This window comes from Vombatus ursinus, unplaced genomic scaffold (assembly GCF_900497805.2).
Source record: "Vombatus ursinus unplaced genomic scaffold, bare-nosed wombat genome assembly UNPS02014808.1, whole genome shotgun sequence".
Taxonomy (NCBI): Eukaryota; Metazoa; Chordata; class Mammalia; order Diprotodontia; family Vombatidae; genus Vombatus; species Vombatus ursinus.
In genome coordinates, this window is record NW_020954586.1 from 6,517,882 (window position 1) to 6,544,277 (window position 26,396).

Sequence of the window (26,396 nt, forward strand, 5' to 3'; positions counted from 1 at the left end):
TTCAGCTGCTCTCTTGAGAGTTTTCACTCCTGTGGTCACCATTGTGTCTATCATTCTTTTTGTTCTGCTTGAACAGAGGAGAGAGCACTGGACTTAAAGTCAGGAGGACTTGAGTTCAAATCTAGTCTTAGACACTTACTAGCTATGTGAACCTTGGCGTGTCACTTAACCCTGTTTGCTTCAGTTTCCTCAACTGTAAAATGGGGCATATGCCCAGGAGTGGGATTGCTTGATTAAAGGGTATGGACGTTTATTCTCCTTAAAAAAATTCTTTTTCCCCAGATTGTCATCCAGAGCAGTGGGGTCAATTAACAGTTTCCCCAGCAGCGTATTAATGTGCCTATCTTACCACAATCCTTCCAGCATTGACTTACCTCTGTCTTTAATCATTTTTGCTAATTTCTTGGGTTGGAGGTGAAACCTCAGAAGTTCATTTAGTTTTCATTTGTTAGTCATTTTTTTTCACATTGTTATTGCTATTTTGTTTTTGTAATCTCCTCTACTTCTTGTTTGGTTAGGAATTCTGGCCCCAATCATAGTTTTGAAAAGTGTCCCTTTCATTCTTCCTCTCCTACATGATTTAAGTCTTCTGAAAAGGTTAAGAATTGTGCAAAGTTGTATTTGTCAATAAAGTTCATACTTTCTGTTTTCAGGCATCATAAGGCAAAAATTCCAGAACCTGAAAAGACAGTTGAACAAAAATCAGAAAATGAAAGTGTAAGTATGGAACTCTATTTTAACATATTTTTGTTCTTTTATTTGAATAATGTTAACTTTTTGATTCCTACCCAAAAACAAAAAAAAACAGCCCAGAGAATTGCTATGTGGCTTTGTAATACTTCAAAATAGGTTCCCCGAATCCAAGGTTTACCTTTTATTTCACCCATAATTCCATTGTTCCCATTGTGTTCTTTTGATCACGGAGGAGAGAAACCCTCTTCATCTTGCTTTGGGATCCTCTTCTTTCTGATTTGGAGAAGCAGGCATGAGTGAGCATCTCCCCGCCCCTCCCCCCCCCCCCCCCCCCGGGCTTTTTGGCAGAGCTGAAGTGGACTGTTTCACTTCTGGGGAAGGAGGTGAGTTGTGTGCACCCCCAGAGGGGAGGCGGCATGTCCTCCGAGAAGGCCGCCAGGGACTTTGCTTTGGGAGCTAAGGTTTCTGACCTGCCTCAGAATGTTCGTATTCAGAGGCTTCTCTCAACAGGACCTTTGGTTTGTAAACAAATGTCCTAAGTAATTCGGAAGAGTGAATTCTTTGTGGTCAAAGGAGCTCAAGAGACTCAGCAGACACTAGTGATTTCAGCACAATATTTTGCAAAGTTAAGGAGGAACCCAGATGACCTTAGGTATGAGGACACGGGGAGAAAAAATTGCTAAGTCTGACTTTTCTGCTTCTGTCACTGGTGCTTGGCACAGACTGAGCGCTAGACAAATGCCTTTGTTTGTTAAGGATCCGGGTCTTGGTTCCCATAGGGTCAGTGGATCTTGGCTCTAATCAGTCAGTGGCAGTTCTTCGGATCACTTCTGGTTTGATCATATCAACCTTGCTAGACCTTGCTAGGAGGAATTTTAATCACCGACCCCCCCCCCCAGGGTCCCTGTTAAAGTCCATCTGCCATTAGCCATTAATGATCTGGCAAGTAAAATGCCACAGTGCAGATAAAAGACAAATTTGTGTGACCACAGCTCAGTACCCTCCTGTGGCTGTCAGCTGTTCTTTAAAATTGGGTCAGAAGCAACCAACCCATCGTCACTCCTCGCAGCTGTGGTGGCTTTGTAGGAGAAGGCAGCTAACCACCCGGAAGCCTGGTGGAAGGCTGCCTGCTGCCCACTGATGTACTTTGTGCCCACAGGGGCTGCTCCCCCAGGGGGAAAGAAGCATTGATTTATCTTTGTGAAATTTCTGACTTAAAATTATGGCTCTAGCATGTGACCTGTCAAACTGATTTGGTCTTTCTAGCAGACGTGGACATTGGCATGGTTGGCACGGGTGCGTGGGCCTCGTGTCCCCTTCCTCTGACCCACATAGTGATAGGCGAGCCCATGAATGGAGGGAGGTTGGAGTTACAGGGTGGGCTGGTTTGGCTTCCTCTCCTGCCTCTGTGCTGCTTTATGTTTCGGAGAAATCTCGTGTTTTATGTGCCCAAGCATTGAAAATAGTAAAACTATCAAGCAATTTTCTTTGAACAGGCAAAGGAGCGGCAGCGAGAGCCTGATCTCTCAGAGGAAGTGTCTGCCAGACTTCGCTTGGGCAGTGCCAATACCACTGTGTTTAAGCAGAGACACTCTGGGCTCGAGATGAAAGAACAGCCCAGCTCAGGCAAAGAGAAGGAACCCGAGGAGCCCCCTGAGCCCCCCGAGCTCACCGAGGTACTGGGCGTGGCCAGTGGACAGGAATCAGAGCAAGGCAGTGGGCAGTCACTTGGACCACAGGAATCAGGAGAGATCGTGGGGTGGCTTCCACGATCAGAGCTGATGTCACTGCCTAATGTGTGCCAACAGCTGTTAACTGTGGGGAGGAAAAGTGGGCCCCAGTGTTTAGAGCTTGACTCGTGACACTTGGCATCTTTTTGGTGTTAGGAATGAGTGCCCTGTGACTTTTTAGATGAGTGGGGCTTACGTATGAAAATTAGAAAAATAGGTTGAAGTTAAAGCAATGAGCATAGTTCATAGTCTCTTCTTAGATTCATCTAAAACAACAGGAAATCCAGGCTTAAGAAAATTCCCCCAGGAAGATTCTTTATCAGGATGACCTTCTGCCCTTAGAAGTCACAGGCCCTTGATTTTCAAGTGCTGGTGGGGGCACACTCCCTTGGATTTCCTCCCCATCGCGTCACCCTCAAAACAGCTATAACTCTATGCCAGGTGGTGTCATCGTTGGTCACCGTTCTTGAGCCTTCTTGTTCTTAATCCATCACACAGCACTCAGGTTCTCTCTTCTCTGTTTCCACAGCCTCTGGAAGGCCCAGATCTCTTCTCATCTGGGGCTTCTCAGCTGGGTTTGTGCCTCTAGGTTCAGCCTCCTTGGCCCCTCCTGTAGACAGTACTGTCAGATTGATTTTTTTCTCCTAAAACATCATTTTCATCATATCTGTCCCTTTGAACATGCACTTTTTAGCCTGGCCTTCAGGGTTTTTCATCACAGCCCAACACCCCACCCCCCCGGGTCTGATTTCCCACCACTCCCTAGCATGTCCCCTCTGTAGCAGTGAGGCTGGTTTCCTTCTCCACCTTTGTGGCCTATGCTCAGGGCTGCCTCAATGCCTTTGCTTGTGGTGGCCCCTGTCTGAAATCCCTGCTCTGCTCCTTTTTCAGATCCTGTCCATCCATCGAGTACTAACTCCACCAGGTTCCCCAGCTAGCCCAGCCCATGCTTATCTGTCCTTCATCTGAACTCCTCTGGCACTTGGGGTCCTACAGTCATATTGCTAGAAGAGGCCACACAGGCCACATGGTCCCTCAGTGACAGACGAGGCTCGGACAGGTAGGGAGACTTACTCCAGGTCACACAGATCAGAGAGATGGTGGGGGACAATCAGGACTCCCCACCCCCCAACACACAAATACACACACTTCTGCCTCTGGCCTGGGAGGACACGTGTGCTTGAGGGCTCCTGCCCGGGTTCCTAAGGTAGCATTGTGGTAAGATGCCCGCCATACCCTCGGGGCCACAAATCCAGTGCTAGGCCTAGGGTAGACCTCAGCCGGTACTGGTGGAACTGCTCCATCATGTAATAATAGAAGATGTAAAAGAAAGGAAAGCGGCTGGCGAAAGGATCGACTTTTGTGTGTGCAGTCCCGATACGTGACTCCTTGTTATCTGTTCAGTGGGAGGCGGCACCAGCAGAGGAAATCAAAAAGTCGTTTCTCCTGGGCTTACTAATGCATTTTGGTAACTTTCATTTCTGTCAAGTAGGAATTCCCATCTGGTTGAAACAGTGAAGCCACCCCAAACCAGGAATAATGCCTAACTTTTTAGTTCTCCTTCATCCTACTTAGGTTCTGCTCACTTTCTCCGTACCCAGAGGGGACAGCAAAGTTCCACCATAAACAGTTGCAGTCCATCTTCTTCTCATTAGGGTCCGAGGCAGGGAGATCATTAAGAGTCTTGGTTTAAAAGGCATTTCCTGGTACCTGAGCCTTAGTGTAGGCCGAACACTTCAAATCTTTGTCACTTTCTATTCCTAAAAGGCTTCATGTGGAGAATGAGTGGACACAAAACATATTAGCTTGTCACTAAATTAGTTGAGTTGTCTGGGGGGGTAGTTGAACAGAGACCATATGCATGTACTCTACTAACTCATTGGAGCCAGAAGCCAAATAATTGAACATATTTTCTTATCCAGTAGTAATATTGCACAATACCCTGGGTAAAAAAAAATTCAGATCTTATTTTGTTTCCGCTTAGGTCAATAGTCTATATATATTTTATTAAAATTGTGTTGCTGAGAGTTAAATACAATGATTTTTGCCTGATTTAAGTGATAATTCATTATTGTGTGGTTCAAAAATTAACATTGTAAATTGTGGACTTTATATTTCAGGATATGGAGAAAGAGATTAACAGTGCCCTCGGCTGTGGCCCCCAAGACGAGATCCTAAGCAGCGCTTTCAAATTAAGAATCACTCGTGGGGACATACACACCTTGAAGAATTATAACTGGCTCAACGATGAGGTCAGGTTCCACCCCACCCCCACCCTGACCCCCACACTTTGGACCATCATAATGCTATAGTAGTTTTGCAATACGGCTTTTTAAATTTTATCAGGAAAAAAAAGCCCAGCCCAACCCATCTGAATGATATAAACACACAAAACAGCCCACACGCATGCCCAGCTACCAGGCTTGGAGGAGCCACTTTGAGCCAGAAAATTCAGGAGTGGTGCCTGGTGCTGGTGCAGCAGCAGGCACAGCGAATGAAGCCCTTTGGGGATTGGACCCCTTCATCAGGCTTCCTGTTCAGTCATTCCCCTGCTGTCCCTCCCGGGCTGCTCATCTTCTTTCTTTGCCCTTTTCCAGCCGTGCTCCTCCCCTGTTTCTCCTTCTTGCCTCCCACTCTTTTCCGTCTGGCTAGTGACCAGACCAGTTGGCCTAAACTGCTAGACTCGCCGAAGTTTCCAGGGGTCACGACTGGACCTCGGAGCCCCTCCAGTCCGAGCCCTTCTTTTATAGACGAGGTCTTGCGGAATGGACTTGCCTGGGTCAGTGGCTTCTGCTGTGCATCAAGCTTTCCCCTCCCAGGTTCCTTTGCTGGGTCACTGTCCTCCGTCTCTCGGTATGAGTGAGGCTGGTTCCCACTTAGGAGCCCCAGGCTGTGTCCTGGTGCTGCTTCTGTTTGGGGTTCAGTTTGCAGACGTGCAGCTCGTCCCTACATCTCTAGCTTTAATCTCACTCCTGAATCCTAGACCTACAGAAGTAAGTGTTCAAGCAAGTATTTATTAAACAGTGGCTGTATGTTAAGCTCTGGGGATAAAATAGGAAAGCGAAACAGTCCCTGCTCCCGGGGGCCCCCCTTCTAATGGGGGAGGCCCTCCATGGAGGAAATGTAGCTGGAAGTCATGGACAGATCCCCCAGTCCTTTGAGGGCAGCAGCAAAGCAGAGATACCACATCTTCTTTGAAGTCATCCCCATTGATGAAGTGATACCTGTTTCTGAGGTCCACCCATTTGTTAGTGCCAGGGACTTTGTTGGCATCATGATGCTGGTTATCAAAGGCATCTCAAACGTAACAGATCTGAAACAATTCATTACCTCCCCTCTGACCCTGCCCCTGTTCAGACTTGCCTGTATCTGTTGAGGGCACCAGCATTCCTTCTGTTACACAGATTCACAAATGTCAGTGTCATCCTAGACTCCTGGCCCCTTCTCCTCCACGGCCTCTTAGACCCTCTCCCCTTTCCCCACTCACACAGCCACCCTAGTCCTGGCCTGACCCCCTCTTGCCGAAACTGCAGTGACCTCCTGGTTTCCCTTCTTGCCTCCAGCCTTGCCCTGTCGAGGCGCTTCAGCACAGAGCTACTGAAGGCACACGGCTGACCAGGGATCCTTGTCATGTCCTCAGCCTGGCCTCTCACTCCCTCCGTGGTCCGCCCGTGGCCTGCCTGTGGCCTGCCTTTCCAGAGTCACGGCCTGCACCCTCACTGGCCGTTAGCTGTTGCCGGCACGGGCTTGGCTCGATCGTGTGCTCTGCTCACCCTGCTCTCTTTCTGGTGCTGTTTCTGCTGCTCCACACCTTCCTGCATCTAGGCTGACTCTTCTCTTCCACGTCAGATTCGTTTGTTGCATCTACCCTGTCCGTGTGAGCCTCTCGGCCTCGGGCTCCTGCCTCTCTCCTTTCTAGTCCATCTGCCCGACACTAGGGCTTGGCCTTGGGGCTTTGGCTTTTGCGTGCCCGATTCCTAGCACAAAGAAGGTAGGACCTCAGTAGCTATTCTGATGAATTGAACTGACCTTGCTCCAACACACTTTTTATATGACTTCATCCCGTTTTAGAAATTCTAGATGGGTTCAAAGAGTGCAAAGGAACAAATCATGATTTTTGTCTCCTCTTGTCCTTTTCCCAACATTTTTTCTATCACATTTTCCCTCTTTTTTCCCCTTTTTTCTCACATTTGGATCTTTGCTCTTTCTGTATCTCCTGCCTCCTGTCTGTCTTTTGTATGCAGTCTGTCCCCTTCTGTGCTGACACTTCCCCATGACTTTCATTTACTCCCATTCCTGGTTCTCTTGCCTTTTGGATCCCCATTCCTACACACCTTCCTCCCTGAGTGGGCCTTCATCAAGGCTGAAGGAAGTCACGGGGCACCCGTGATGGGCCGGGCTCGGCCCTGGGCTTTCCTGGGCTTTCACATTGTGGTGGGAAAAAGCATTTCTCCAGTTTGAGCTTCTCCTGACCTCCCTTTTTGGTGTTTTGTAGATTATTAATTTTTACATGAATCTTCTGGTGGAGAGAAATAAAAAGCAAGGCTTGCCAATGCTTCATGCATTTAGCACGTTCTTCTTCCCCAAACTGAGTACTGGTGGTTACCAAGCAGTGAAAAGATGGACCAAAGGGGTGGACCTCTTTGAACAAGAGCTTATATTGGTGCCCATTCACCGCAGGATACACTGGAGCTTGGTGGTAAGTTGAGTTTATTTCAAAAAATACTTTGAAAGCATTCCCTTAGCCACTTGGGTCTTAATGTATTGCGTATGATAGAAACTGTTCCAGGACATTTGAGGGCAGAACTATGTGCTGGCTACCTTGTGACCTGCGGAAGAGCTGCTTTCTGCAGAAAGTAAACAGTGACCACTGCCACTGCCAGAGACACACATTCTCTCTTTCCTTCTGCGTCATAATTCATTTCATTCTGCTTTGTTAAAGGCCGTAGCTTTGGCCAAGTAGAAAATGTAATCCTTGCCTGTGAGAAATTTAGAGCTGAATAGTAGGGGGGATTTTTAATACACTTGAGGGGTTTGAAGTTTTCTTTAGCCCTTCAAACTGAGTGAAGTTTTCCACTTCTGGTCCAAGTAGGACCAGGTGGTTTCTGACTTTTGATGTGTGTGTTTTTCCATTCCAGGTGATAGATGTGAGGAAAAAGACTATTAGGTACTTGGATTCCATGGGACAAAAGGGCCACCGAATCTGTAGCCTGATGCTGTAAGTAAAAACAGGCTGCCTGCCTTCTGGGCCAGAGGGGCAAGGATGTCTGCTAAATAACAGTGATCTCTTTACCAATCCAGGCCTTTTCAGGCCTCCCGGATGAAAAATTACTGACTTAAATCTCAGAAACATTGCCACATATTGGTTTGTTTTGTGTGGTGTGCCAACCCTAACCCATCATCAAAATTGATCAGAATTAAATGTCTTTGAATTAGAAAGTACAACGTTCAGACTGTGGAGGAACTCCTGCTGGAGGTTTGGCCAGGACATGGTCAGGCTTGTGCTTTCCTTAGCTTACTGATAAATGGCTGTACATCGCGCAGGCTTCGTTCAGGTCCTGAGCACTGCTCAGATCAGCTTTTTTTCCTCAGACAAGACATGTCTTGTTTAAGCCAGTGTGCCCCTAGGGAATTATTTTGTAGTTGAAAATAGGGAGTAGGTAAGCAGGTGTCCTCACTGGTAATTGCGGGGATCAGCCAGCACAATATGACCATTTCTGAGATAGGATAAATTGTCAACGGTCACCCTGACTTAAACTCTTGAGAAACGTGTCAGGAACAACGTTCTTGGAAAACACCCCAGCTGTGCTCCTGCTCTGATTTTCCTCGGGTCTGGATGGAGAGATGTTCTTTTTTTTTTTGTATTTCCAAATTTTATTTAGTATTTTATTTTTCCCCAGTTACACATAAAAGCAATTTTTAACATTCGTTTTTAAAACTTTGAGTTCCAAATTCTCTTCCTACCTCCGTCCTCACCTCGCCTCATTGAGAAGGCAAGCAGTTTGATGTAGGTTATACATGTGTAGTCATGCAAAACATTTCCATAATAGTCATGTTGTAAAAGAAAACATAGACCAAAAAACAAACAAATAAAAAAACCTCAATAAAAAGAAAGTAAAAAAAGTATGCTTTGATCTGTATTCAGAAACCATCAGTTCTTTCTCTGGGGATGGAGAGCATTTTTCATCCTAAGTCCTTCAGAGTTGTCTTCAATGGTTGCATTGCCGAGAATAGCCAAGTCGTTCACAGCTCATCATCTTACAGTATTGCTGTTACTTTGTACATAGTACATTTCACTTTGCATCAGCTCACGCAAGTGAGACATATCCCTTTCCCTGATACATGGGGATCTCGGCTCTGGGTCATGCCCTCTCACCACATCTGGGCGAATAGAGACAAGAGTCACCAGAGCAAACCTGGTCATCTCCCTCTCTGCTCTGACCCTCGAGCTGTCAGAAAATTGGAAAGAGCTGAGAGAGTTCATCTGCCTGTGCCATCTTCCTTCTGTTGTGGCTGCCAGTGCCAGGTGGTCTTGGCTTGACCAGTCCCATGACAGGGACGCAGCCTTTCCCGTTTTTGGACAGCTCTAACTCTTAGAAAGTTCTTCTTTGGGTGGAGCCAGAATTGGCTTCCCTCCAGTCCCAGGTCTGCCCTGACCTTGTCTAGAACAAGTTGAATCCCCTTTCTCCATCACAGTCCTTGAGATGTTTGACAACTGTTTTACTCACCTCCTGCTGGACTTAAAAACCGTTCTGTCAGCTCTTCCGGACTGTAGAATCCTAGATCTGGACATGGAAGGGACCTGATAGGCCTCTAGTCTAACTCCTGATTTTGGGACTTGCCCAGGGTCACCCAGGCGGTAATTATCAGAAGTGGGATTGGAACCCAGGTTTTGTACTGTGGTTTCCAGTCTCTTCAACATCTTCTTGATGTGCATCAGCCTGTCAGTGTGCCTTTTAAAATGCGGTCCTCAGAGCTGCCGAGTGTTCTCAGGCAGGCAACTGCTGCCTGGTGCAGCCACCAGGGAGCCAAGCCAGGTAAGCCCACCTTAGAGGAGAAAACCAAAGTGCTCCTCCAGAATGTGGGGTTCTCTCCCTCCAGACCTCTCGTGCTGGGTACTCTTCTCCCTAGCGAAACCCAAGATTCAGTGAAGGTTTTTGGCTGCCTCCTATTAAGCTTTTATAAATGAACTCTTATTGAGATGCATCCCCTCCAGTGTGTACGAGGACAGTTGATTTTATTTCCCCTAAGGAGGAGACTTTACATTTATCTCTGTTTTTCCCGTGTTAGCTTTGGGCCATCATTTCAGTCCCTGTCTTTTGGGATCTCAAGTCTGTTGTCCAGTGCCATGGCTCTCCCTCCTAGTCTTGTGTTAGCCACACATTTGAGATGCATAACGTTTATGGTTTTTGAACAAGGTTTTTTATAAAAATGTCAGAACAGGGCTAAGGACTGGAGGCCTCCCCCCAAGGTGACCTTGATCTGTTATTAGGTCCAAATGCATAGATGTTGAATTCTGCGTTCTTCCGATGCAGGTCAGCTTGTCTACAAGTTTAGCTTGAGTCTCAGTTTTCTCAGCTATAAAACAGGCATAATACCTGTAATGCCTCCTTCTTTCACAAAGCCTATTGTGAGGCTCAAGTGAGAAAATGTGTGAATGGGGTAATTCAGACTTTATTATGGTGGTGGTTGTTGAGATGCTCTGTTATATGCCTGGCTAACGATCCAGACACGTCTCGTTGACAGCAGTGCTCTGATTGACCAAACCAGTAACCTTGTCAATAACCAGAGAGGACTTGTTCTTGGTGAGGTAGAGTCATGGGGCCCTGGACTTGGGGACATGGGATCACGGAATGTTAGAATTAGAAAGGACCTTGGAGATTGCCTGCTCCCAGCTGACTCATGTGATGCATGAAGAAATTCTCAGGAAAGAAGTGCAGCTTACCCCTGGCCCCATCACTGGTGGGGTGGCTGACCAGGCCCCCTCACAGCTGCACCAGACTATTCTCCTGGTCTGCACGTGACATGCCGTAGTTCAGAGGCATCACAGTCTGGTATAGCCCTGCATTGTGCCCCCTGGAACCCCTGTTCCGTTGTTAACAAACTGCCCTTCATGTTAGAGCTAGGCCTTCCCTCCAGAAATCACTTTGTATGGATTTTGTATTTTGTAGATAAATATGTATGAGACACCCCTCTTCCCCACCTTCCCCTTCACACATACCTTTTCCAGGAGAGTTGATCAACAGTCAGGATCTTGGCCCGGAAGGGACTTTAGAAGGAATACTATTGTAGGTCCCTGGTACCATTCACTTGTAATATTCAGTGAACGTTTATGAAACATCCACCATGTTCAGCACACTGTTAGGGCTTGCGATGGAACCTGAAATAAAATGGTCCAATCTGGATAGCAGGAGATGGATAGGTCGTGGATTCCTGGCTCTAGAGCTGGCAGGCATTGGCTGGTACAGTGCGCCCTGCCCCCGGGTACTCCCATTTCAGTCCATCAGCAGGCATTTATAGCACTTCTGTTCTCCTCCAGGCATTGGACAAAGGCTCTGAGTGTGACTGCAAAGAATTGAAAAACGCCTTGCCCTTTAGGAGCTTACCTTCACTTAGCTTACATATGAATGAGGTAGCTGAGGCCCAGGAAGGTTGAGAGACACTAGTAGGTGTCAAAAGTGTGATGTGAATCCAGCTTCTTGGACTTTGGAACCACTGCTCTTCCCGCTGTTCTGCGTTGACTTCCTCGGTAACTGTTGGCCTTGGAGAGGACAGTCTGAGCAAATGGCGGTAATGGATAATTCCAACTGAGTGAGTAAGTTGTGAGTTATTCATTTAAGAAGTTTGCTAGCGATTGTTGGTGGAGTTGTGAAATGATCCAACCATTTTGGAGAGCAATTTGGAACTATGCCTATAGGGCTAAAAAAAAATGTGCATACCCTTTGACCCAGCAGTAGCACTTCTAGGGCTATATTCCAAAGATATCATAAAAACAGGGAAAGGACTCAAATGTACAAAAATCTTTATAGCAGCTCTTTTTGTGGTGGCGAAGAATTGGAAATTGAAGGAATGCCCATCAATTGGGGAATGGCTGAACAAATTGTGGTATATGAATGTAATGGAATACTATTGTGCTATAAGAAATGATGAGCAGGCTGACTTCAGAAAAACCTAGAAAGACTTGTATGGACTGATGCTGAGTGAATTGAGCAGAACCAGGAGCACGTTGTACATAGTAATAGCCAAGTTGTGCGATGACTAATGTTGATAGACTTAGCCCTTCTCAGCAATGCAAGGATCTAAGACATCTCCCGAGGTCTCATGATGGAAAATGCTATCCACATATAGAGAAAGAAATAGGGAGCCTGAATGCAGATGGAAGCATACTATTTGCTATTTTTTTCTTCTGTTTTATTTTGTTTTCTTTCTTGTGGTTCCTCTTATTGGTTCTAATTCTTCCTTACAACATCACTAATGTGAAAATATGTTTAATAGGAATGTATATGTAGAGCCTATATCAGATCGCGTGCCGTCTCAGGGAGGGAGGTGGAGAAATTTTTTTTTTTTTTTTCAGGCAGTTGAGGTTACGTGACTTGCCCAGGGTCACACAGCTAGTAAGTGTAAGGTTGTTTGGTCTGAGGCCGGAATTGAACTCAGGTGCTCCTGACTTCCACCTAGCTGTTCCGGGAGAAAAATTTAAAACTCACAAGCTTGTGGAAGTGATTGTTAATAAATCAAAATAAATTAATTAAAAAATAAAAAAGAAGTTTGCTAGCAAAAGGGAGGAGAGCTTTTCTTAAAAGGATAAGGGGTAAGGTTAAGCCTGAGCTTGTTTGTAAGCAGTGAGGAAGGAGCCAGTGAAGAGAGAAACAGAAGAGACAAAAAACGGAAGGAAGGAATTCCTGCTGGCCCTTGCAGGAGGCCCAAGGCTTTGGGTGGGGACCATCTATGGTGAGCTTTCCCTCAGAAGTAGGGAGAGAGAAAGCCTCTGGAGAGGTGATGCCTCCTGTCCTTTTCATAGGGACAGTGTGCGGAGTGAGAAAAATAACAGTGTATTAAGAGCTCAGTAGGAACTATTACTGCAATTATCAGAGCATAACATTTTTATCGTAAGCGTTGGCACTTGCATCAATTAACTTCTATATTGATTTACCAGTCTGCTTTGGATTGAAGGCTCTAATGTGGCTTGGCTGGTTCTGGCACTTTGAAGAGCAGGAAGCATTTTAAAACATTTTACTTGTTTTTGGAATATTTCTCTTCAAGAGTGATGATCTTGATGTGTACTATGGACATTCATTTTATCTGCTGTATTTTGTGATAGGTCATGTCTATTTGTGAGCCCTGGGCTTTATAGAGATAGTATCCACTGCTCATTAGTGCTTCCTTTTAGAAGACAGGCCTCCACCCAAGTATGCTGCCCCTTCCTAGTTATGTTTGGCAGTGAATAGGCAGAGCTCAGGGGAACCACGTACAAAGCCCCCTTGGAGTGAGCTTGTAAGTCATTTAACACCCCAGATTCCTGATGGGTAAAATGAAGGAACTGGAGTAGCTCCTGTGTGTTATGTAAGAATAAAATAGAAGATTTCATCTGTCTCCTCAAGGTGGCCTCTGCAGCAAATGTGGAGTGCCAGACTTGGAAGCAGACAGCCGTGGGTTCAGATCCCATTTCTGAGCCTGTGGCTGCGGTCAAACCACTTAATCCTCTGAGCCTCATCTCGGAAGTTGGGAAGAAAAGTAATTCGTAGAGCACAGTTCTCGTGAAGTTCACTGCATGGTAGGGTGTTTGTGAGCCAGTGTCCAGCCAAGTGCCTCATGCCTCATTGGGGCCTTGATAAATCCTTGTTGGATTGGATACTTTTGTATTTTGGTTCATCTCTTTATGTGCCAAATGCCTCTATCAGACTGTAAGTTCCATGAGGACAGGAACCGTTTTATTTTGACTTTGTTTCTCTTCTTTTAGCCCTCATTCAACCCCAGTGGTTTTGTACTCCATAGGTTTATTATGAATCAATATTGGTCGAACTTAATACAATTGACTCAGATTAACGTGAGACCCAGGGAAGGAAATGACATGCATTTTGACCCTTTTAAATCTGTATTGGAGGAAAATGTATCTTGAGGACCAAGGGGTCCTTAAATCATAATTGTCAGTATTTTTGGTTTCCCCTTCTTTCGAGTCGTGCCTAGTAACATCTCTGACCTATCTTTTCCCAGGGCTTGAAGGGAGGAAAAACGCTCTGGTTAAGAATGCCCTCCCCCCCACCTAACAGACTGTGAATTTCAAGGGAGGCGATGAGGGTATCTTAACGGCATAGTTTTCATGCATCCATACACACAGGCTAGTAGTGTTCACATTGAGGATCCTGTTAAAAGGGAAGTGTCTGCTGGTTTGTTTCTAGTTCTCTGCTGGGTTTTTGTTGTTGTTCTCAGCATTTCTCCAAGTCACGTATAAATGTGAACAACTTTGGAGTTACCCTGGTTGTGTGCACATATCAGCCTGTTGGAAGTGTTTGATAAACTTTATTCACTCTCACATTATTAGCTTGAAACCAGTTCATTCCTTCATCATCTTGCCTGTCTTTATTGGCTTTCTTTCAAGGCAAATAGATGCTGCAGGAGGATTTAGCCTATAGGTGCCATCTTCAGTCCCCTCCTCTCCTCAGTATCCACCAGCATCTTGGCTTTAGGGCAGGACAAGGACCGATTGGCAACAGCTAAGTCAGTGTTGGCTTGGTTTTCCTTCCAGAGAGTTGGACCAAATTAATCGGTGGCAGAAAAACCATTCCTTAGTAGCATGTGTACTAGGTCACGTTTTCTCCTTCCCTTCAAGGTATTTTGTATTCGATGAAGTTTTTCTTCTTTCTAGTGTCACAGTCCCATGTAGAATTCCATTTAAAAGTTTACGATGAAAAATTGGTTTGGGGAAGGTGGACCTGTTCAGATCATTGGACCCCAAGGTGCTGTTGGGTTTGATTAGTCTTTCTTTGTTCTTGTTTTCAGCCGATATCTACAAGATGAAAGCAAGACCAAAAGAAACAAAGAGCTGGATCCTGCGGAATGGACTCTGGAAAGCGTGAAGGCCTATGTAAGTGACCAGCCGTGCACTGGAAAGGCTCCTTTGGGTGGCCAGAGCTCTCCAACCTCCCCTGGTTTTCTTGTCTGTGAATTGGGGAGAGCAGTGCTTCCACAGGCTTGGAGTGAGGGAAGTACTTTGTACTATGCAAAGAGTTAGTGGGTTGGTTATTAAGAGCAGCACCTGCCTGGGACTGTCCCTTCTCTTTGATTCCCCAGAGTGCTTCGGGCATTGGAAGGGCTGACCAAGTGCTGTGACATTGCTTCCTTTCTTTCTTCTCTAGTCACGTGCATGGACTCCTTCCATTCCTGATTCTGTTGACACCAAGATACTTTTCCACTTGAGCCAGCTCTTGATTATTCATGGGAGAATTCACCAAGCCCATTGGCTTCCTTGTTTCCTTTTAGAGGTCCATTTTAACTTCCTTATAGTCCTCTTCAGTAAGTTGAAGGAAAGATAATGAGCTGAATTGAGTAGCAGCTCTCTCCTTTCAAGCAGGAGAAGCATCCCTGAGGCAGGAGGCTGAATCTTTTAAGTGCAAACATACTATATGTGGATTACATGTCCTTGTTCTTTTTCCTGGGCCCCCGTGCCCACAGATCATCATGAGTTAACTGTAATGTTTCTTGTTCTACCTCTTGCGTTGCCAGATTTGACCATGATACAATGTCTAGTGACCACATTGTACCTCCGCTGAGTGATAATAGGCCCAAACCCCAGCCCCTTTGGGATAAGTCAGGCCTGTAGAGTGAGACAGAACCTATATATAATGATCCTTCACTTTTGAGTTGGCAAATTGGAAAATGAAGCTTTGCGATTTTCTGCTCTTCCTAGGAGAGTGGGCCTGGGAAGGACATGTTAGAATGAATAATGTGCTCCAAGAGTCACAGAGGGTGAACACTGGAAAGGGGCTTCAGATGGGGAGCAGGTGGGGGGAGGGAAGGAACACTGGATTTGGAGTCAGAAGAGCTGAGTTGGAATTTGCGAGTATGTTTGGCCACAACTGAGTGGCTTCCCTGGGTATTGAACCTCTGGCCTTTGATTCCTTAGCATCGAGATACTTTGAACACGGTTGAGTTCCAATGTCACCGTCTGATAGGTTGGAGCCAGTTGAGCATAATTAGTTAAAGCTTAGTAAGAATCCTCTCTTGTCCCCCATTGTATCTGGCTCTTAATGAAGCCTGTTTTCCCAGTTAGGGAAGGACAGTTCAGACCTCTCCAATCCTGAGTTGTCCTGTTGTGACTTGGGAGTTTCTATTTAAACCACATTGGACCTCATTCAGACTATCATTGTGGCTGATATCCTTCACTACCATCCCTATTTTCTAGTGCTATTCTAAAGCTAGATTGAGAGGAATATCCTTTAGCCTCTGAAAAGGGTCTCTAATACTATTCAGATGTAATCCATACCTGATTATATTGCATATCCACACTGCTGAATGAAAGGGTGCTTTTTTATTTGGATAATGTTGTTTTATCCTTTTTCTTTGTTTTCAGGAGATTCCTCAGCAATTAAATGGAAGCGATTGTGGAATGTTTACTTGTAAATATGCAGATTATCTCTCTCAGGACAAGCCCATCACTTTTACACAGGTTTGTGAAGCCTCTGGCCTTTCTCCACTTGGTTGCTATTCACCTCTGTGTCATATTTCCGTGTCAGTATAGATATTGGTCACTGGATCTGTTTCTTCTCAGGTTTGTCCAGGGCTCGGTCACCAGCAGGAAGATTTCATAGAGCCCAGATATACACGGGGGGGCGGGGGGGGCACTTCTTTCTTATTGTTGTTCATTTTTAAAAACAAGTTTTTATTAACATTTTCTGTTTTTTACATCACCATAGTATCCCTCTTCCCAAGAGCCATCCCATAGGATAAATAGTATTTTTTAAAGAGAGGATTTAAAAAAAAAAATCATTGCTGTTCATGCTTAGCCTGAGAAAAGTCATGTGGGTAAGCACATATGATGGCTGGGAAAAATTTCTGCTTGGTCTGAGAATTCTGAGAGTTGGGTAACAAGCCCAAAATACGGCCAGAAGTTCACTCTTCTTTCTCCTTCAATTTGCTTAGGACTCAGAACTGGGGGGGTCCTTAGAAACCATTTCATTCAGCCCCCTCATTTTACAGATTAGGAGACTGAGGCAGAGAGGCAGTTCTAGCCTTGGAGTAAGGATAAGTTTCCTCACAGAGCAAAAGGGAAATGGGTTGCTCTTGGCGGTAGTGGCCTCCCCCTTACTGGACAACCACTTGTCAGGTGTGAGGTTGAGAGAGAGAGAGAGAGGATTATTGTGTGTGGTCTCTGTTTCCTTGGACCTCTTCAAGTCCTGGGACTTTCAGGCCCAGACAGAAAGGACTTTCCCAGAAGCCTTCCCAGAAGGTGGCAAGAGCTGACCTTCAAGCTCCCATCTTCTAACACTCAGCCCAGTCCTCTTTCCTCTGCTCAGCGGAGTCATGAAGCACTTGGTGTATGTGAAGGTAACCTTGGGATAGGATGCCAGCACCTGTGGCAGGTCCCCTTGACCCTGGGCTCGATGGCATTCTGCCAGTCGGCGATGTGGTGACTGTCTGTTCAGCCACATTTTGGATTAGCAGGAACACCTTCCCCAGTTTCTCCAGATAACCAAGAGCTTCATCTTCTCCAGGCCTGGGGAGTTTATGTGGGAGGAACAGGTAGGATTTCCTGTAAGGGAAGAGATTAGCACTGGATAATGCCATTTTCCTAGAATTATTTCCAGAGTGGCAGAAAGGACCAGGGTATCTTGTCGATGAAGTAACAGCGGTTTTCCCACTTTCGTGAGATCCTGTGTAATGTCTCGGGTGATTCCTTGCAGAATGAGATGCCTCACTTCCGGAAGAGGATGGTGTGGGAAATCCTTCATCAGCAGCTGCTCTGAGAACCCCTCTCTTGTTCCCTGCAGCTGCTCGGGACACTCCCCAGATGGTTCCATTGACCTCATGCCTCATGAGTTAGAAAGTCCCAGCATCGCTTCTGCTGCTTTGCAGGTACTGAGTGCAAGGCCTGCATGGAGGCATCTGGAGCCTCAGCCTGGGGGTACAGAAGACTGAGCTCCCGCCTGTAACTCTGTGCCCTCTTGCAGAATCCTCTGCTGGGCAGTCCCTATGAAAACAAACACTAATTTAATGTGTGGTTAAAGGACATTTTTTTTTCTTCAAGAATGTAGGAAATGCAGGGTTTACTCTGTGTGTATGTGTCTATGTGTGTGTAAATATCTATATATAGGGTGTGTGTGTGCGTGTGTGTATTTGTGTTCAAGAACTGGGCAGAGGCTGTGCTTGCCCTCTCAAATGAAACTCTAGATTTACTTCTATGAATATTTATTTCTGAAAGGACTATTCTTTGAGCCACTCCTTTTAGCTGGGTCCTGGTCTCAGAACCTTAGGAGAGGGGAGGGGTGGAAATTTTAACTTATACAACAATGGCTGCTACCTTGGAGCTGGAGGGAACTGTCTTAGGGAGGACCAACAGAGGCAGACAGGTGGACGGATGGACGGATGTGCCTTGGCCTGAACCCCGGGGACTTGTGGGCCGGCAGGCAGGTCACTCCCGACAGAGCCAAGTGTGATTGCAGTTGCTCTGTCTGTCTGTCCCATCCCATTCCAAACTCCTGCCTGCATAGTCACTCCCTTTCAGAATACTGACTTGATTTTATTATGGAGACTTTGTTCCCCTTTTCTGGAAAGGAAGAGACCTGGTTTAGCTCCTGTAACTGGATTTGTAATGACTGTGAACCCACGATTGTCACTGCTGTCTTCTTTCAGCTGATTGGGGGAAAGTCCCCAAGTTATAAGAGATGGCACGAATTGTTTATTTCAAGAGAGACTATCCAAGGTAAAGCTATTTTTCTCCAAGTTTCTTTTTTCTATATAAAACTAAAATTAAGTTTTGTACTTATTTGGGTCTTTTTTTTTTTTTTCCTGAGCTGAAATCTGTGAAAGAAGCCTAACAAGGCTGAGGTTGTTGCTGAATAATCTATTTTACATATGAAAGTTTGTATTTAACTTGTTTTTTTAAATTTAAAAGCATCCAGATGTGCTGCTTCTACTTTCTGAAGATTTGAAGGAATATTTGTTGGTATAAGGAAAGATCAAATCCCATTTTGCAGTATCTAGTGCCTGGTATGTGTCTTTCCCCATGTAATAAAAGGTTGTCTGGCCAACAGCCCTGGTAAATCTATGCCGAAATTTTTTTTTTTTTTGTTTTGTTTTGTTTTGTTTTGTTTTTTTAAATTCCCAGCCCAGCTTGCTTTGGCGCCTGGAGATAGATAGGAGGGGCCTAGTGTGACAAGAGGATCAGCTCAGCTGCCTCTCCTGGTGGGCACATGCTGGTTGTGACCTCTCTTCCCTGTGCCCTCCAGTGTGAGTGCAGGTGCACAGAGCTCCTAGGAAGGAAGAGAGGCCCTTTGGCAGGGGCTAGCTGAGCTGGTGGTGGCGGCGGCAGCTGGCGCCTGCCCAGTCCACACGCAGACTAGTTGGGGCGTGTTTTCTGGGTCTCCCGTTTCTCTAGGCACAGATTGGGCACATTTCCCCATTTGGCTGTTCTTAAGCGTTGGGCCTGTCAGAATTATTAGCTCCAGGTCTCAACAACTCAAACCTTTTTAGCCCCATTCTAAGCACAAATGGGCTTTTAAAATTTCTTTCTCCTAAATATATTTTTAAATGCTAAATTTTATTGATGCTATTTGTTCTATCACAGCTATTTCTGGAAACAGCCCCCCACCCCACCCCCAAAGAATACAAACAGCTCTAAGCAAAGCCAACTCAGTGCCTGCGTCAGATAGTGTAGATACCATGAGGTACCTGTGTCCCCTCCCCCCCCCCCCCCCCCCCCCCCGAAAGGGCAGGAGGCACGTCTCTGCATCTGCTCTGGAACAGAATGGAACGCAGAGCTGGGCACGCTGACTCAGCATTGAACTTTGTATTCCCTCGCTAATGATCTTGTCGTAGCCGTGTTTGTTGTCTGGTTCCTGCTTATTTTGTGATGTCTCAGTTCACAATGAATTCTTCAACATTCACCATTTCTTGTGCTGTAAGTTTCTGTTTGTTGAACTGTTTCCTGCCAGTTGGCACACATTTTGTTTCCAGTTTTTTGCTACCAAAAAAGTGTTACTGTGAGCCTTTTGGTCAGTGATGGGCCTTTTTGACTGTTTTTGACCTACAGGGATCTCAGTGCTGGCATCCCTGGGTCAGCAGGTATGAGCAGTATAGTGACTCAGCTCCTGGAATTCCAAATGATCTCCCAGAAACATTGGACCAGTTCGCAGTGTGCCTATCTCCCTGGAGCTCCCAACATCAGTTATTTCTGTGTCTCGTCATCTCTGAGCATTTGCTGGGTTGCACATGAAGCTTCACGAGTTGTTTTGTTTTACATTTCTTGTATTAGTGATTTGGTGTAGTTTCTCTCAAGATTTCCCTAGTCCCTGTGGGTTTTCTAATTCTCTTAACCATCACAAGTGTCCCAGAAGATTTACTGATGCCCTTTGCACACATGCACGCAGCCTCCTTTGTAACACAGGGTTCGTTGTAGACAGTGTGTGTACCGTTCCACACCCATAGGCCTCCCACTCATTGGAGGGGGCAGTTCTCATTTCTGCAGTCAAGCTTGAGCATTGCATTTACACAGTGTTCATTTAATTTTCATGTTCTTCCTATTTATGTTGTCATAGGAATCCTGCTCACTTTCTTCCTCAGTTTGTGGAAACCTTTCTCTGTTTCTCTGAATGTTTATATTTGCCTTTTCTTATGATGCAATGATATTGCATTGCATTTATGCATCACAGTTTAGCCATTTCCCGACTGATGCCCAGCCCTTCATTCCCCATTCCCTGACGTCACAGAATGTGCTGCTGTGAGACCCGTCCCTTTATCTTTGACTTCCTTGGGGTAGTTGCCTCCTGTTGAGACCTGTAAGATCTCCAGGTCAGGGGTGTGCACATTTTAGTCACTTTTTCCCCCCATGTAGTTCCAGATTGTTTTCCTTAATTGTTGGACCAAGTCATATACCCATTAGCTTCTGAAGGGAGACTGTTGATACCGCTGGGAAGGGCCCTTTGTCCTGCCCCAGGAGACCCTGCCTCTCCCCTCACCTTTGCTAACTTTGGTTCCCAGGGCCCTAACCTGCCCTTCTCCAATGTGCACTTCTGCCCCCTCACCTCAGAGCCCCTCTCTCCCCTCTCTGTAGGGAACCAGCCACGTCAGAGAGATAGATGGTCATTGGTGGAGGAGAGATTGTCGTTGGGACGGAAGAGGGGTAGATGGAAAAGATAGTCCACTTCAGTTTAAATAGAGGCCCCCGTTTGTACCGTCCCTCCTGCACAAGTGAAATCATAGGTGAAATCCAGCCAAACCAGACTGGAGTCTGAAAGCAGCTTTTGTGAGCTGGTCTAGGAGCCTTGCCTTCTCTCACAGCTTCATCCCAATGGGAGAACATGCTCTGACTGCCCAATGAGCTCTTGGGAGACAAGCCAGCTGTCATTTGTGGGCACTGGCCCCCCTTATTCTTCGTCTGAGAATCACGCGAGGAAAGGAATGGAGGATTCGGGGCCCTTTGAGCAGCATTGTTAGCAGTGCATTGTACAGCGTGAGATGTAAATCCAAATAGAGGAACAAAGTTGAAGGACCACAGAAGTATTTGGGCAATAGCAGGAACTTATATTTTAAAACCTCTTTGTTTTCAAATCACCTTCATTTCCTAATAATTCATTTCCCTTCCCTGTTCCCCTGCCATCCTGTAAAACTAAGAATAAAACAAGAGAGGAGGGGAGCCCAGAAAAATGTGTGTCCTCATAGAAAGGAGGCTGGTGGGAGACACACACAAACAGCTGGGAAGGGATGCTTTGCCTCTTCCTTGGTAAAGCTTTTTCCCCATCACTTAAATCAGTTTCACACAGCACTGATTTTCAGCAGCAAATCTTGACTGCTCTGCAGAACTTTTACTAGCAAATGCTGTTTTAAAACCTATAGGCTTAAAAGTGTCCTCAGTTTTACACCTGGCTCTGTACCTGCCTCTGACCCTGTCTGTCTGAACCACCGGGTTCCTCATCTGTGAATGTCGCTTGTCACACCTACCTCACAGGGTTGTTGTGAGGCTAATGGGATATTCTGCTGCCTTTCACATGCAATGGAATGTTGGTGTGGGTAGACCCTGGGTGAATTTCTAAGGGACCTTGCACAAGAGTCATACCAGGTGTGGACTGGTGGAGATCAGTATTGTTGGAAGGCTCTCTATTGAATATCAATGGCATTGTCACTGTTTCTTTGGAAATATGGGCAGAGCTGCGGTCAGGACCTGCATTCACATCCCTGCTTCACTGCTTACTCTTTCAGTGACCTTATTGAACTTCTCGGAGGCCCCAGGTCCTCCTGTATAGAATGGAGAGATCAGAAGTTCTTCCGGCTCTCCACCTGGATTCTGTGGTCTGATTTCAGCTTGGGGCCACAGTGCATAGAGGGCTGGACCAGGCTGATGCCTTGTACCTGCCTCACAGGGCTGCTGCGGGGATTAAATGAGAAGATGTGTGTCTGCTGGGAGCTGTAACCATGCTCATGGCCTTCCTGTTTGTCCATCTGCAGCCCGTCTCCACCGGCCATGAGAAATAAGAGAGGGAGGCCGTCCTCACTTCCTGCCCTCCGTGGTCATCCAGTAGCCATTCTGAGCAGTTTGCCCCCACGCCCTCTACCCGTGAATCCGTGGCCCTGTTGGCTCTCCATGGGTCTACCCAAGCTTTGCTTTTGCCCCTCCCTTGCTGCCTGGCATCCCTTTCTTCCTCTCAGATTCATGCTTCAGCTTCTTACAATGGCTCCTCCGAGTCCTCAGGCCCCCTTCTCTCCTCTTACACCCCCACCACTCTGATGCAGACCCTTATCACCTCCTGCCTGTGCTATCGATGGTAGCTCTCTAGTCTAGCCTTCATCCAGCTGTCAAAGTGATCAAGTTCAAGGCTGATCAGGTCGCCCCTCCCACTTATAAATCTCAGTGGCTCCCTGCTCTTTTTGGCCTTTCATAACCTAGTTTCCTCCTACGCACCTTTTCCCCTACACAGATTCTTGAGTCCAGTGACACTGGCCTCCTGGGTGTTCCATGAACAAAACCCTGCATTTCTTGGCTCTGGGCATTTTCTCTGGCTGGCCCCTGTGCCTGGAATGCTCTTCCTCTTCCCCTCTGACTGCTGACCTCTCTGGTTTCCTTTAAGTCCCAGCTAAAATCTCACTTACAGGAAGCCTTCCCTAACTGCTCTTAATTCTAGTGCCTTCTCCGTTTTCTTCTATTTATAAACTTAGATAAAAGCATAAAATTTTTTATACATATTTGAATGCTGTCTCCTCCGTTAGGATGTAAGCTTCTTGAGGGCAGGGTAGTCTTTTGCTACTTTTTATATCCCTGGTGCTTAGCACAGAACCTGGCACATAGTAAGTAAGCGCTTATTAAAAGTTGGTTATCTGCTCCTTTTCTCAATGCAGTATCTTTGTCTACTTTATTCCACCCACTTGCTCCTCCTTTTCCCCTTATAGAGTATGACATGGCTCCCCCTCACTTGCCCCCTTCATCTCATCCCTTGCATCTTCTCAGGGATCTGGATCATTCCCCTTCTAAACTTCAGTCTCTTTCTCTCGAAGGGGCTCCTTCTGCTTACATATTCACATCGCTCTCACCCTAAGGGGGTAAAAGATCCATCCCAAGCCCTTCCTGTGGCCCTTGTATCCGTTTGCAGCTGTTATATGCTGTCTTTAGAAAAATTTTCAACCGTATTTGTGGCTTCTACTTCCTCATCGCCGATTTCCCAACCTCTTGCAACCTGTCTTCTCTTTTCTCCCTTGAAACTTTCTTCCATTACCCATTGCAGGGTTCTCAGTCTCCCTGCTCCACATTTTCTTACTGCATTTGTAACTCAACTGCCCCTTCACCATTTTTCTCCTCACTTTGACTCCTTAGCGACAATGCTCAGAGATCTTTACTTGCAGGACTTAATCCACCCAACCTTGGAACCCCCAACAAGGGCCGAGCTGCCCTGAGGGAAGGAGCGAGCACCAGCCGTCTCCACCGCTGCTGTCCTTATCACTCAGCTCCTATGTGGTTCCACTCCCCATCCCTGTGACTGCCTGGGCCTCAGCACCTCTCCTTTAAGCACCTTGAGAGCAGAGACTTTCTTGTGCATTGGAAATGTGCAGTAACCAGGGATGGGTATTTTTCACTCATCCATTTCCTCCCAAATTTGCCGTCCCTCCTCAGCTTTCCTCAAGCTTCCAACTTCAGTCGTCTTTAGACTCTTCCCTCCTTACCTTTCCCAACCCCACCCAAGCAGGTGTGAAATGCAGGCATCTTTGACCCCTCTCTTCTACCCTCCCAGGGCCACCACTGCTCTCGCTTACACTACTGTGATAGTCTCAGCAAGTCTTCCTGCTTCTAGTCTCCACTTTCCCATGTAGGAAAAGTCTTTCCAAAAGTTCCAAAAGTCTTTCTAATGCACATCATCCTGCCTTTAGGGCCTTCATGTTGCCTCTAGGATAGAACACTACATCCTTAGCCTGACACTTACCATGTCCCACATTGTCTGGCTCCAGTCTACCTCTCTAGCATGGTTTTGCTGTCTCCCCTGTCCCACACAGCCTGCACCCACCGCCTCCTTTGCTCCTACTTGTGCTGATAAATGGAACTAGAGGAAGTCATAGAACCATGCTGATTGGGTCCCCTCTAAAGTGATGTTTCAACTGGGCCCTCACTACAGCAAGGCAGTTCTACTGTTCTCTATCCCACTCTATCCCAAAAGGTTGTTCCAAACCTTTTCTTCTCTCAGCTCTTTCACGACACTTTCCCCAGCCTCTCTGTTGACCTCCCCTCCTACTTTGCCAGCAGGATTGAAGCTATTCTTTGAGAGGGAATTCCTAATCCCTTCTTATGACACCCCCCCCCCCCCATTTCCTATCTCAGATGATGTGGCCTCCTTTCCATTTACATAAGCTCATGGTCCCATTCCTCACCCCCTACCATCTTATCCCGGCTCTAATCTTCAGTCTGTCTAGTTGGCTCCTTCCCTGGTACCTAGCTCTTACCCTGCCTGCCAGCTGTCTGAGACATCTCTTTTTGGAGAACCTGCTGACAATCGGTGGCTTCGCTCAGTCTCCTCACCTTTCTTCTAAACTCTCTGCAGTCTGGTTTCCTGCCTCTTGAGTCACCAGTGACCAGTCTTGATTGCCAAATCTCCCAGCCTCTTGTGAGGCCCCCTGCTTCAATGACATCATTGACCATTTCTTCCTGCATAAAAAGCTCCTTGGGTTTTGATGGGTGACTCCTGCTGTCTCTCAGTTCTCTTTCTTCCTGACTTCTATCATTTTGCTGATCTTCATGCAGGTCCTGCTCACTAACTGTGGCTCTATCCTGGGCCTTTGCCCTTTTCTCTGTGTTCTCTCATTTGGTGATCTCATCAGCTCCCATGTCCAGCATCACCATCTGCCCCCTAGACATGATTACCTGTGTCCTGAAGGCATCTCAAACTCAACATGTCCAAACAGAACTCATTCTCTTTCCTCTAAAATGCTCCCCTCTTCTCTGTTACTTGTTGACACCTTCATCCCCCCACGTGCCATCAGTTGTAAGATCTTGTAGCTGCCTTCTGTATAACATCTCTACTTATACACCAGCCCAATTCAGGCCCTTTTCGCTTCTCACCTTTATCACTGCAGTAGCCTTCCAGTTGTTCTGCCTCAAGTTTCTCTCCACTCCATCTCAACTGTCAAGGTGATTTTCCTAAAACGTAAGTCTGACCACGTCACCCCTCAGTAAACTCAGACGACTCCCTATAATTCATTCCATTAGTCACATCCAACTCTTTGTGTTCTCATGGACTGTCTGTCCATGGCTTTCCTTGGCAAAGATACTGGAGGAGTTGCCATTTCTTTCTCCAGTGGTTCCAGTAGATCCTTTTGTCAGGTAATCGTAAGTCAAATGATTTGCCCGGACTTGGCAGCCTCAGACATTCCTAGAAAGTGTCTGAGGCTGGATTTAACTAACTCAGATCTTCCTGACTCCAGGCCCAGTGCTCCATCCACTGAGCCTCCCTATCACCTCCAGGATCAAATACGCTGTTCTGTTTCACAACCTGGCCCTTCCTACTTTTCCCTTCTTAATCCCCTTCATGCATTCTATAATCCAGACACACTGGCCTATTGGCTGTTTCTTTCACAAGAAACTCCCCTCCTGGGCTCCCTGTCTTTGCATTGGCTGTTCCCCGTGGCTGGAACGCTAACCCTCCCGTCTAGAATTGCTGGCATTGTTTTGAGACTGGGCTCAAGCATGACCACTGCCAGGCGGCCTGGTCCTCCCAGCTGCTGGTGTTGTCCCCTCTAAGGTTGGTTCTCATTACCATCTGCATACTTTGTATGTATTTGTATTTTTGTATGTCTTCCCCATTAGGATGTAAGCTCCTTGAGGGCAAGGACTGTTTGGTTTTTCTTTCACCAGCACCTCATGTGAGTGCCTGGCACATAGTAAGCACTTAATAAATAAATGACCATTGACTGATTGGTGTCGTTTGGTTGAACCAAGAAACGTAGACCATCTCCCGTGTCTGGACATACTTCCTCCCCATTTTTACCTGCCAGAATCCTCTTCAAGACCCCTTCCACTATGAAGGCTCTCCCATTCATCAGTAATTCACTAATAGGTCATAATGAACTTATGACAGTCTCTGTGGACAGACTGCCTATTGGATCCCAATAGATCTGAGATCCAGTGCGGTATTCCCTTCTGTCTGGTGTATGTAGTTCATTCCCACTTTCCCATCAGCCTCCCTGCTGCATGGGTACTCTGGCTCCACTCCCAATTTTGGAAACATCCAATCAACTCTGTCATTTTTCCTAGCTCTCCTCAGAGTCTGTACTAGAGAGGTG

At 46.4% G+C, this 26,396-nt stretch overlaps 1 protein-coding gene across 3 annotated transcripts in view; it reads left to right on the top strand.

Moving 5' to 3' along the window:
* The window catches only part of SENP2 (SUMO specific peptidase 2), a 40,446-nt gene extending 20,921 nt beyond the window's left edge, over window positions 1-19,525 (top strand). For all 3 annotated transcript variants that reach the window (XM_027875254.1, XM_027875256.1, XM_027875255.1), the window contains 8 exons: window positions 654-717; window positions 2,190-2,369; window positions 4,544-4,675; window positions 6,919-7,122; window positions 7,562-7,641; window positions 14,424-14,508; window positions 15,994-16,089; window positions 17,324-19,525. In XM_027875254.1, coding sequence (XP_027731055.1) covers window positions 654-717; window positions 2,190-2,369; window positions 4,544-4,675; window positions 6,919-7,122; window positions 7,562-7,641; window positions 14,424-14,508; window positions 15,994-16,089; window positions 17,324-17,386 — 904 coding nt within the window. In that variant the 3' untranslated portion in view covers window positions 17,387-19,525. The remainder of the gene's footprint in view (window positions 1-653; window positions 718-2,189; window positions 2,370-4,543; window positions 4,676-6,918; window positions 7,123-7,561; window positions 7,642-14,423; window positions 14,509-15,993; window positions 16,090-17,323) is intronic.
* The last annotated feature ends 6,871 nt before the right edge of the window (window positions 19,526-26,396 follow it).